The sequence below is a fragment of the Perognathus longimembris genome, chromosome 1 (genome assembly GCF_023159225.1).
Source record: "Perognathus longimembris pacificus isolate PPM17 chromosome 1, ASM2315922v1, whole genome shotgun sequence".
Lineage (NCBI taxonomy): Eukaryota > Metazoa > Chordata > Mammalia > Rodentia > Heteromyidae > Perognathus > Perognathus longimembris.
Window position 1 is genome coordinate 94,936,566 of NC_063161.1, and position 13,101 is coordinate 94,949,666.

At 36.0% G+C, this 13,101-nt stretch overlaps 1 protein-coding gene across 1 annotated transcript in view; it reads right to left on the minus strand.

Moving 5' to 3' along the window:
- Positions 1 to 13,101, minus strand: part of Tmc1 (transmembrane channel like 1) — a 136,207-nt gene that overhangs the window by 92,079 nt on the left and 31,027 nt on the right. Inside the window, exons 4-5 of the mRNA XM_048351722.1 lie at positions 3,506 to 3,553; positions 37 to 199 (exon numbers count right to left, since the gene is read on the minus strand). Of these exons, the coding sequence (XP_048207679.1) occupies positions 37 to 199; positions 3,506 to 3,553 (211 nt within the window). The remainder of the gene's footprint in view (positions 1 to 36; positions 200 to 3,505; positions 3,554 to 13,101) is intronic.

The window sequence follows — 13,101 nt, forward strand, 5'->3', positions numbered from 1 at the left end:
AGTAACACTTTCCATTATATATCAAGGCTAACTTACGCTCCTCTTCTCAACCTTCTTCTCCTTTCTTTCTCTCTTGCTTTCCTTGTTTCTTCATCTTCTGGTTCAGGTTCTGGGTCATCCTCATTGATAACATCTCTCTTCCGTTTCCTCTTTGGTCTCAAGCTCTCTCTCCTAGGTAGTTTATCTTCCTCTTCTTCACCTAAATATGTTGGTGATTTCATGCGCAACATCAGAAAGTGTTTTTTCTGTCTCACTCTTTCTCTCTATTATACATATGTATATATATGTGAATATGTACATACCTGCATGTATATACATATATGTATACACATATGTGCACATATGCATATACTTATATATGCAGAATATATATACACATATCTACATACATCTACAGAATATATGTATATACACATATATAGGTATGCATCCACAAATATACATATGTGCATATGTGCACATATATGTGCATATATACAGAAAAATGAAATCTACTAAACCCATTAAAATGGTTTAAAACACAGGAAGGGAGGGAAGAGAAAGAAAGCAAGTGAAAGGGTGAAGTTAAAGTACAAAATAGTCACTATTTATTACAGTGTGGATGAACTTTGATTATGTTAAGTGGAATAAGCTAGTTCAGAAAGACAAACACTGGATGGTTCTACTTGTCTAAGTCATGTCTGAATTAATTAGTCAGAAGAAGAGAGTTGAATACTGATATCAGAAAGAGAAGAAAATGAAAATGTTTTGATCAACAGTCATAAAGTTGCAAATTATCCAAGAATAATAAATGCTAGAGATTACTATAGAATTTTGTGCCAACACAATCATCTGTTTATTCTGTCACACAGCTATGAACTCAATGAACCCAAAGTGAAAATACTCAGAGAAAAATATGGCCTTTTCTGCATGTGTACAGGTGGTTTTATTCTTGTCATTATTCCATGAACAGTACAGTATGAGAGCTGTTGCTAGTATTTGTATTCGATATTAAAGTAACCTTAAAGATTAAAATATTAAAGGATGTGCGTGAGATGACACAAAGGCATTTGCCATCTTACCTAGGAAACTTAACCATCTATGACTTGTTGTATCTACTCCACTATAGTCCTAGAACTGATTCCCAATACACACACAATAATAATTTAATTAACCATATTTTATGATACATTTTAAAAGTTGTTAAGATGATAGATTTCAAGGTTTTTTTCTTCTAACAATAAAAATGAATATAGATGGGGCTGGGGATATGGCCTAGTGGCAAGAGCGCTTGCCTCGTATACATGAAGCCCTGGGTTCAATTCCCCGGCACCACATATACAGAAAATGGCCAGAAGTGGCGCTGCGGCTCAAGTGGCAGAGTGCTAGCCTTGAGCAAAAAGAAGCCAGGGACAGTGCTCAGACCCTGAGTCCAAGGCCCAGGACTGGCAAAAAAAAAAAAAAAAAATGAATATAGAGGGGGGAGGGAGATGGGGAGGGGGAAGAAAAATGAGGGAGGAGGCAACAAGTTGAATAAAAAATGTACAGTTCACTACCTTACGTATGAAACTGTAACCCCTCTGTACATCACATTGACAATAAGTAATTTTTTTAAATGAATATAGATTTTGAAAACTTGTTTAATCAATGTGACAATGTACAAAGAAGATTTTAGCTAACAATAGCACAAAGTATGCTTGGGGTACTTTGAATGTTTGCTACAAACACACACACACACACACACACACACACACACACTATATTCTTCATTATATTCTTTATTCTTTATGCCAGTCCTGGGGCTTGAACTCAGGGCCTGGTAATTGTCCCTGAGCTAATTTGCTCAAGGTTAGTATTCTATCACTTGAGCCATAGCTCCACTCCTAGTTTTTTGATAGTTAACTGGGGATAAGAGTTTCATAGGCTTTCCTATCCTGACTGGCTTCAAATCACAACCTCAGATTGCAGCCTGCTGAACAGCTACAATTACAGGCCTGGGCTATTGGTGCCTGGTTCATATTCTTATCCATAAACAAGTGCCAATACATTTAGAAGGTTTGGCACCATACAAGGCATTATTTCAGCTACAAGGAAATTAAGTTTTAAAATATCTTTTAAGAATTATTTATTTATTTTACAGTATTTGGGTTAGAACTCAGAATCTCATTCCTTTATGACTTAAGTCATATCTTCGTGCCTCAGGTAATTTTTAGATAGAATCTCACACTTTGGGGAGATGTTGATCCTTCTACTTTCATCTCCCAAGCAGTTGAGATTACTGACATAAGCCACCTTCCACAACAGCTTTCAAAAAATTTAATGAGGTAATAATAGATTTATGAGTGGAAACGATCCAATTTTCTTGAAATTATTTTTGGTCTATTAATCTTGTCTTCTTTTATCATACATTAAGTGTGAATTATTAAAATTACCTACTGCCATTTAGAAGCAAAAAATCTGTTTTTAATATTTTATCTAGTTTCCAAATGTTCAAATTCTACGGAAAAAATTGGTTTCCTGCTAGATGCACAGTGCTAACTTTTGGGAAAAGACTTGGTTCCTCCGTTCAAGTCATAGCATCAGGACCTATGTGAGATTCTGAGCCATTTTACCTAGAAGGCACCTAAGTGATAACAACAAAGGGCTTGCGAACATTGACTAACTGTTACAGTGTGCCCTGGTTGTCCCCCTAATTACACTTTTCTTTAAATGCTGCACTTTCATTTTTAGTAAAATCAAAGCTTTTGTTCATATAAGGTCACAATTCATGCTTTTGAGCTAAGTGTATGCAAAGTGAAAACAAGAGAAATTCAAATAAAACAGCTGTGAGTTTGGTATTCAAAGGCGTACTCTTTCAGTGGAGTGCCTAATGGCTCACACCTTCATTCTACACTACTCTGGAGGCTGAGTATTTAGGATGAAGACACAAAGCCAGACCAGGTAGGAAAGTCAAAAACACCCTGCTATCTCCAGTTATCTGGCAAAAAAAAAAAAAAAAAAAAAATTACTGGATTCTAACCATGAATCAAGTGGTAGAACACTAGCCATGCACAAGAAAGCTGAGCAAGAGCACATGGCCCTGAATTTAAGCCTACATAATGGGGTGTGTGTGTGTGTGCAAGCACACGTGTACACACACAAATTCTTTCATTTTAATGGAAGCATTTACCTACTCAACTCAGTCAAAATAGCCAGTATGTTCTATTGTATGACCCATTTTAAAGGAAGGGTATTACAGTAAGCTATTTGAGGTAAAGGAAGATCAATACGAAAGCAGAATGTTTTGAACAACACCTAGATTACTAACAACTTATAAATTTTGTGTGTGAGTGTGTGTGTGGGGAGAGAGAGAGAGAGAGAGAGAGAGAGAGAGAGAGAGAGAGAGAGAGAGAGAGAGAGAGAAATTCCAAAAATGAGGATTCTGTTTGCTCTCTTTGGTGAAATCACAAGCCCACAAAATGACAGGATGAATCCCCTGACTGCTACAATCAACAGGAGCTGCTTCCCTAAGGTCTATTCTGCTTACTTGAGCTTTCCTCAGTATCCTCTTCTTTTTCCTCCACTTGGATTTTCACTGTTGAAAAAAGCATAAGTACAACAATTACTTAAATGCCTGTATAATTTTATGTTAATAACTGACTTCTACTCTTATTATTTCTGTCATAGCCATCTTGTGTAGTTAATAAAAACATTTCTCAATAAACATGTCAAAATGAACATTATTTGTTGAGCATATACAGCCACAACCTCTTGCACAATGCTAAGTAAAGATTGCTCTACTTTATGGCCTTCAGAGATTTGCAAAAGCTATCAACCATAAGCCTATCAGCTCAATTCATAGTAACTTCAATGAAAATAAAATTTGCATTACAATAGCTACATTGGAATTTCTTGGGTCTTTTCATTTTATGAGAAATTGAGTTGTTAGTAAAGCTATATCCACTTGCCCAAACCAATTATACTGTGATTACCTAATTATTGCTTACAATATAGAATCATTCATAGTATGTCTGTAGAAAAAGTGCTTAAAGGTCTTATCTTTCCCTATTTTAATGATTTTGTAGGTATTATACTAATATAGCATATATGTCCCGGTAGGTGATTAGCCTTGTTAATGATGAAATAGGTAACTTCATAATTCAATACAGCATAGTTTTGAAGTGCTGGGTATAGGTACATGTCTGTAATGTTAATTACATGGGCAGTATAGGCAGCATGACTGTAGTCCAGATAAAAGTGCAAGAACTTATCAGAAAAGTAGAGTGGAAAAGGGCTGGGATGTGGCTCAAGTGGTAGAACATATGTCTAGGAATCACATAGTCTTTTTGAGTTCAAGCCTCACTACTGCCAAACAAACTTCAAAACTGTGTTGTATTAAATTATGAAATTACCCAATATTCAAGTATTTTTGTTCTTTTAGTTTTTCCTTGACTGTTATAAAAGAATATACAAAATTTTAACAGTATAGTAATATGAGATAAACATTAATTGGCAAACTTTTTTCTAATGTCAACCTAATGTCTACTGATTTCAGGTTTAATGACCCAGAGATGGAGCTCTAGAACTTGCTTTAGTTGAAATGAAGACCACACTACTCCATAAACTCAATGTCTAGTGACTTATTATATACATATTATAAATATCAATGTATTATTTTTTTGCTTAAGGCAAAATGATATAAATCCAAAAAGCAAAGAAGTTCCAAGTAGATAAAACTGTCTCTGGTTTTGTTTCTGCTTTTGTTCTCCAAAATTTCATATTCAGTGCCTGACAAGCATATTGAAAAAAGTCAGCAAGTGCCAAGAATATAACTTCTATTCACAAAGTAAACTATTACAAAAGCACTCTGTCTTTAAATACTATCTGCATAAAATGTTTTACGATATGCAAAACTGTTATCACTGAAGCTCAGCCTTGGAATGTGAGAATAAATATCCTTTTGTTCAGTGTGGACATGCTTCTTATGTTCCTGGTTGTAACTAGATCTGAACTGGACAAAGATTTTTATGCCACTACAGAGAGTTTGCAGTAATAAAGGCAAATACTTCTGAGAAGATATTCCACATTCTATAATAGTCATGGTCTCTTACTTGCAATTAACACCACCACCAAGCTTCTGGAATCAAAGAAGAATTCCTTAGGAAGGCATTTTAATGGTATGAGATTAGCCTTACAGCAGTCTTATCAGTATGAATAATATTAAAAGAGCTGAGAAAAAATAGCAAAGGCTGACCCACCCACTCCCTATTATGCCACACAGCTATTGAAAATGATTTTTAATATATTGTGCTAATCTAAAATAATTCAATACAGCATGTTCAACAGGCAATTAAATAAAAGAGGAAAGCCCATAAAATGAACAAAAACATAAGACAATCTTTGGGATGGGTTATATATTAAATAAAAAGACCCAAAAGAGAAATGTTCTAAATCAAAATTGAATAAAAACTCTTAGTTCTCTCTCTTCTTTCCTATCTCCTTTCCCCTACCCTGCTCCCTCCACTTCACGTGATACTGGGAATTGAAGTCAGGACCTCATGCTTGCTACCCAAGCAATCTCCTGCTTAGTCCACATGCTCACTCTTCAGTTTTCCCTAATAAGATGAGACAATGAGCAAGGCTGGAAGTTGTGGATCACTTTCTCTGGTACACAAAAGACAGTCACAAATGACCCTTAAAGAAAACCTAAATGTATATAAGAGAGTTTTATAGGATCAAGTAGAGAACTACAAAAGAGCTATGATTTCCAAGTGGTACAATGAATGAAAAACATTAAAGAAATGGCTTTCCCCAGTAATCCTAGATACTCAGAAGTCTTGGAATCTGGCAATCATGGTTCAAAACCAGCTTGAGTAGACAAATCTATGAGACTCTTATCTCCAATTAACCAGCAAAATGCTGAACGTGGACCTGAGACTGGTAAAGTGTCAGTCCTGGGAAGTGAAGAAGTAGCCCATTCCTTCCTCTTACATTGGTTTTCCTATAGTGACATTGTTCCTGCATTACCATCACCACTTTCTCACTAGGTGATGCCTTTGCTGCACAGCATTATTTTGCCCATGGAATAGTTGTTTTTAATCGTCATGAGGATAACTGTCTTGTTCTTGATCCAAACCCTCATCTTAAGGCTTAATTGTCCTTAAAAAATACCCACTACTACTATATCTCGTCTGAATACCCTGGATACTGTTTATACAGGTAATAGATCTGGGGAATGGAAAGGGAATACCAAAATTGAGAGACAAAGGACAAAAAGACAAACCATTCCAAAAGCAATACTTACAAAACCATTAGGTGTAAATCAACTTCACAACTCTTCGGGGGAGAGGGAAAGCGGGGAGGAGAGGTAGGGGAAAAATGAGGGAGGAGGTAACAAGTTGAACAAGAAATGTACTCACTGCCTTACATATGAATCTGTAACCCCTCTGTACCACACTTTGACAATAAAGAAAAAAATTTAAAAAAAAAAACACTGAAAAGCAGCTCTGTGGTCAACAGATTTAAAACTCCATTAAAATCCTCAATCTACACTTGATTTTAATGAAATAATAGTTTCCCTGAAAAGTCACTATCAACACTAGTCTCAAAGGAATGATAGAGAATCAATCTAAGAACCTTCTCCCAGACAAAGGCCTATCTATGCAAAGAAAAATTCAGGATACCTAAATGGGATCAGCCACTGTCATTCCTTTCCCAGATAATCTTCCCAATGTCCTGTGGCCTTCGCTTAGCAATCATAGCTTAGTCCCAGTCATCTGACTCTCCCCCATGCTCTGGCTGCTTCCCAAAGATTATTATTTGTACTTTAAAAACAAGCTTTCTTGGGGATGGGAATGTGGCTTAGTGGTGAAGTGCTTGCCTAGTATGCATGAAGCCCTGGGCTTGATTCCTCAGTACCACATGAACAGAAAAAGTTGAAAGTGGCACTGTGGCTTAAGTTGTAGAGTGCTAGCCTTGAACAAAAAGAAGCCAGGGACAGTGCTTAGGCCCTGAGTTCAAGCCCCAGGGCTGGCAATACACACACACACACACACACACACACACACACACACACACACACACACACACACACCCCTCTCTCCTAGGAATAGTAAGAGGACAGAAAATGGAGATCTTGTCAAAATGTTGGAGACCACAAGCAAAACTGGATTGAAGCATGAATACTTAAGAGAATTCCCAGTTGAAGCAGAAGAAATCCTAGGCAATCCAGCTCCTTATTTCATGCAAACAGAGCCAGTAATTAAGAACCATAAAAGGAAATAATATCAAAATGTCACATTTCAAAGGCATGGGAGTTGTTCAGAAAAGCAGATGTTGTTCTGAGCTTTCTTATTTAATCCCTCGTGCTGAAAGCCCTTTATGCTTCTTCAGAATCTCCAGTCACCAAGTGACTGGAGGGGTAGAATGATACAACCTAGTCTTCTGACCCACTTTAGCTCTTGAAAGCAATGTGTTTGATACCAGACTAATAGTTTGGAAACTTAAGTCTCATTTATTCAATTAACACTTACATGTGGCCAGCAAAATTTTAGAGAACAAATGTCTGGGGTAGGAGTTTGCAGCTTTTACTAAATAAAATATCCCTGTCTCTTAGTTTGTTGAGTTAATGAAAATGTGACTTTATAACAATGTGTTTTAAGATTAAGTATATATATTAAATGCCTATTAGGCATGAATATGTTGTGCTAATCTGAAATAATTCAATAGAGCATGTTCAACAGCCAATTAAATAAAAGAGGAAAGCCCATAAAACCTGGAGTTCATAGACAGGTTTAGGATGGGAATAATGAAGTGGGGATGCTGGGTCTAACTGGCACCATGTTGGCCATGTAGTAAATAGGGAATTGGGTTTAATTGGCACCATCTTGTCTTTATGATGGAGAAGGGTGAAATCCTACCTCCCAGGTGACTGGCCTGCCTGAATTCCTAGATGCAGGGGCAGGAACTTGGATGATAGGTTACTGAGTCTGTCAGTCCTGATGTGCATCATAGAATATTCCACAAGCTGCTAAGGCAACAACTGAAGGGACGGAAATTTTGCTACTGAGGATATTCTTGCATTCTGGAAGAAAGATCCAGTAAGAATGAGAAATTAATAATGAATGTTATTAAATGAAGTCCCTTTAATAGTAAGTGAACAACACAAATGCATCAGCATTTTTATTTCAATTCTGTTTTGTTTTCTTGTTGCTTATCTGACTGAGACTTTTTATTAAGAGACTGAAAAACTTATGAATACATCTTTGCTTATATTTTGGATCACTGTATGCCAGTTCAAATATATGAGACTAAAAGATCAAGATGGAAGAAAGCAAGAGAGATGAAAAGACAAGTAGCAAGAAATGAGGAGAGGAAGAACATAAAAAGTAGGAAATTAAAAATATATAACAAAGTGGGAATTGTAGCATATGATAAAAAGAGATAAATACAAAGAAGAATATAAGGTAAACGTGTACTTTTGCCTTTGGAATCCATGATAACTATATTTATATATACAATTGTCCTCTGAAGCTGCAAAATAATTGGTTTCAGGAATCCCATGGATACAAAGATCTGTGGATACTCAAATACCTTCTATGAAATGACCTAGCATTTGTATAACTTGTGAATCTTTCTACATGCTTTAACTCATCATCAGGTAGTTTGTAATATCTAATAAGATGCAAGTGCTATGCAAACAGTTATAATTTTCTATTATTTATAAAATTATAACAAGGAAAATGATTTTACATGTCCAATATAGTAGTATTTCTGAATTTTTTTCTGAATTCTGATAATGCTGATGGTGAGATAGAATATGATATAAAGAAAACAGTCTGCATGAGTGCATGTGTTATGTGTATGTATGCACATGTGCCCAAGAACCATACTTAGATCCTCCCCTTTTCCAAACTGGAAACAAACAAACAAAAAAAGTAAATAGATCCACACTTCAAAAGGAAGGAATAAACTTAGTCCTAAAGAAGAACTGCCCACCAGGGAGCCACTTAGGTATATGTTGAAATCACCATCATACTGAGGTGTGATCTCCCCATAAAGAACTCCCCAGCTTTTTGTTTCCACTAAGAGTGAGATGAAGAATGGAAAACATTGTCAATAAAACCAACCCCCCAAAATAATTCGTTATGAACCTTCTTCCTCTAGAAAAATGTCTCCCTTAGACATCAGGTCTCACTCAGGTTCTGAAGTCACTCTTCTTTATACCACTTTTAGGTAAGGACAAGAGATGTACATGGTATTCATTTTTGACAATTCTAAGTCATCCAATTTATATAATTTAGCACAATAACATTGGGGGCAATGAGCAAAGAGAATAATTAATTTTTATGTCACACTAATACCTTAATAAACTTGTAAACTACAAGACATTTTAAATTTTCTTAAGAGTGGGAAGTGTGGAATGAGATCATTATAACTTAAATATCATCAAAGTACCTGGGATGAAGACTTAATTTGATGGAAGTAAGCTGAAGTTCCCTCTGCATGGTCCAGAATCTTACTCTAACTTTGAGAAAGTCGTGGGCTACACATAATGTTAGGGAACAATCAAAATACCCAATGGAAACTTGCATAATAAATACCTCCTTCACACACACACACACAAAAAGTCATATTTTTCAAGCATTATAATGTCTTAGAGATACTAAATAATTATTTTAAATTGATGTGGACTTCAAATTATAAAGAGAATATTAATTTTGACCTATGGGGATAAAACTGAACTTTCCACGAGACCAAAGAATAATTATTATAATAATAGTTGTAGTCCAATGTTTTCTCCTAGATTATGCTCTTTTTTGAGGCTCTGGGCAAATAGAGAATAAATAGCTGCTGCTGACTGCTTTATTAAAAACACAATATACAATATTGCAGCTGCCAACTGGAACAGAGTAAAGTGGAGAAACACATTTTCCTTTGTGTGAAGTTACAATCAAAAGATTTCTAACTCTAAGAAGGGGAAGCAGAAAGAAGAAAACCCACTCAAAATAAAAATTCACTCTCAATCAATGATAATAATTTGTATGTACATATACAAGGAGAAGGGGATGCATATCAACCATGTATGCCCTTGTCCTTTGGCTTTTATTATACAAGAAATTTTAATTAAACCCAGGCTGAACAAAATGAGTAGTTGGTACACTTCCAAATTCTCCTACCCCTGAGATACAGGAGCAAATATGAAAGCTGAAGCATACTTCTTCACATGGAGAATTACAGGCTGGAGGATTTGTAAGGAACTGCAATTAGTTATTTCATTACACCATTCGTCCACACAAAGAACAAAACCAACTTTTTCTATGTGGTTTGGACAGTTGGTTTTTCCCCCTTTTAAATGATACAGATTCAATAAACAAATAGCAACTTAGACTTCTCTGTGGTTACAAATTTAGTAAGTGGTGAGTGTGGCTTTTTCTTTGCATTTAGATTATTCATGGTGGGGGAAAGAATGTGTTGTCCTAATAACTATTCAGAGGCTGTGCTTTCATGTTACAATTACCACCATAAAGGACAACCACTGTAAATAAATGTGGTAAAACGAAAATACATTCCCTTGTGAGTTTTCATGGCTAAAACTTTTTATAGTAATAGGATACCAAAATAACAACTGGATGAAAACACAAATATGTGTTTTCGTAGCTGCTGTGTTCATATCCTTGGATTACTGAAAGCACAAAGGAATCTTTCTGCTCTCTCCAAAGAATTTCTGTACCACTCCAAGTAGAATGGTTGTCAGGACAGAGAAATAAACAAACAAAACTTAACAAACAAACAAACTACAACAACAAAAACCCACTGGAGAATTGTGAGATCAATGAAAGCAAAGAATTGTTCCAGAAGCAAAAACAGTTTTGGAAAGGCTAGATGAACTCTGCCTGCATCTTTACCCTTCCATTGTAGTACTGCTTTTGTTCCCATCCGAGATAGTAATTAATTCTCATTCGCATACATTAGCAAATAATAATCAGCATCTTCTAGAGAACAAAGGGATATGGGGGGAGGGAAAAGGTGGGCCTGGTAGTTAGGAAGATGCTCATCTGAAGACTGAGGCTGAAAAGAGAAAAGAAAATACAAGATCTGAATTTGTAGTTTCTTAAACTCATAAGATCATTCTTTCTGATAAATAGTAAAACAGCACCAAGAAGGACAACTTATTACCACCACTATATACTAGCAAGAAATCTGAGGTTTCAAATATTTACTTGCCTTGCTGACATTTATACAATAAGAAAGTTATATAACCATAATCAAAACTCATAAGCATGAGTATCAACTCCAAAATTAATGTTCTTAATTAATTCATTATTCCTTAAGATGGAACATCTCTCTTCAGAGGGGAAATGAACAAACAAGATTCACATCAAGATGTATCTTTGCTTGAAGAGCTCTACTATTGAGATCAGGAAACACAAGTTCAACCTCACCCTTCTAGCAAGAAAACTAGGAGAATGGTTTGACAAAGGCCAAAAGATTTGCAAAAGGTTATATAACTAGTATGGAGCAAAACCATGACTTAAATCTGTCTTCTAAGTCTACATCAAATTGTTGTTATGCTATGCTGCCTAAGATACAGCCAACCTAAAAACATTCACTCCAACATTGGAACATCTTTGCTATAAAACAAACAATAATGATTGCAAATGTCTCATTTCACAGTGATTCTAAAAGAGATAGAACACATACCTGGGCCCAAATTTAGCTTCCTGCCAACAACTTCATTCTCTATAATAGCAAAAGACTGGTTAAAAAAAAAAACACTAGGGCTGGGGATATAGCCTAGTGGCAAGAGTGCCTGCCTCGGATACATGAGGCCCTAGGTTCGATTCCCCAGCACCACATATACAGAAAACGGCCAGAAGCGGCGCTGTGGCTCAAGTGGCAGAGTGCTAGCCTTGAGCGGGAAGAAGCCAGGGACAGTGCTCAGGCCCTGAGTCCAAGGCCCAGGACTGGCCAAAAAAATAAAAATAAAAATAAAAAAATAAAAAAAAAACACTAAATGCCAAACTTATTCTTCAGACTGTATTCACTTCAAGCAGCTTCTTCTCAAAGGTCTTGGTCAGGGCTTTACCACAGCCACGGCTCAAAGGATTCTCCAGTGAAATTTAATCCAGAACGCATAAAAAAAGAGAATAGGTCCAAACAACAGACTATTTCTAGAGTAAATTATTGTGGAAGGAAGTAATCCCAATATTTTCTATCAGTATTGATTGTAGACATAGTGTTTGACAATCATGGGCTAGTAATAACTGATTGCTATATCTAAGCATTGTTCTAGGGATAATTAAGCCGAAGTCCTTCAGTAAATAACATTGATTATCTACTCTGTGCAAGGCTCACTGTTCACTATTACAAAGAATGCATGAATTAGTAAGAGTAAGTTAATTTTGTGTGTTAACTTGACTGGAATACCAGATGCACAGTACTTAAATATTGTGCTGTGTCTATGAAGATGTTGTTAAATAAAAGTATCACTGGACTGGATAGAATGACTATATGGATGTGTTGTTTGGGAACTAAATCAGTGAGATATAGAGGTGCCATAATTTAAGAGGTTAAATAGGGAGTTTTTATTGGAAAATTGCTGACTTCAGGGCTTTGTCACAAAGCCCTACTATCCTGAGTGTCTTTTGCACAAAGCTTTTAAAGGCAAACACCACATGTTGGGGTAGAGACCAAGGCTTAACAAAAGTGTTATACATAAAAACAAGCTAGATGGGAATATTTATTCCTCATAAAAGTGTTATACATAGTCAGAGCAAACTAGAAGGGGAGATATGAGATTCACTTATTTCTTATCCATCAGCTCAGCTTGGCAGCATTGAGAGTATAATGTAATGCTTTCATGGACAAAGGTATAACAAAAGTGCTATCCAAAGGCAAATCAAACTACCCATGGGAATAATAAGGGACAATCAGTGCCCAAATTACCTAAGGGAAGCATGAGTTTCCTGGAGCCCAACAACTCATAACATATTATAATCCAAAGAATGTTCTCTATAACCACCAGAGTTCTCAGAAATTCCCCATCTTCTGTTAAGTTCTATCAAGATGCCAAGATGGCATTACTTAGATCCAGTATCCATTTTTCAGATGAACCTAATCTAATCCTTCAGAGGTCTGATT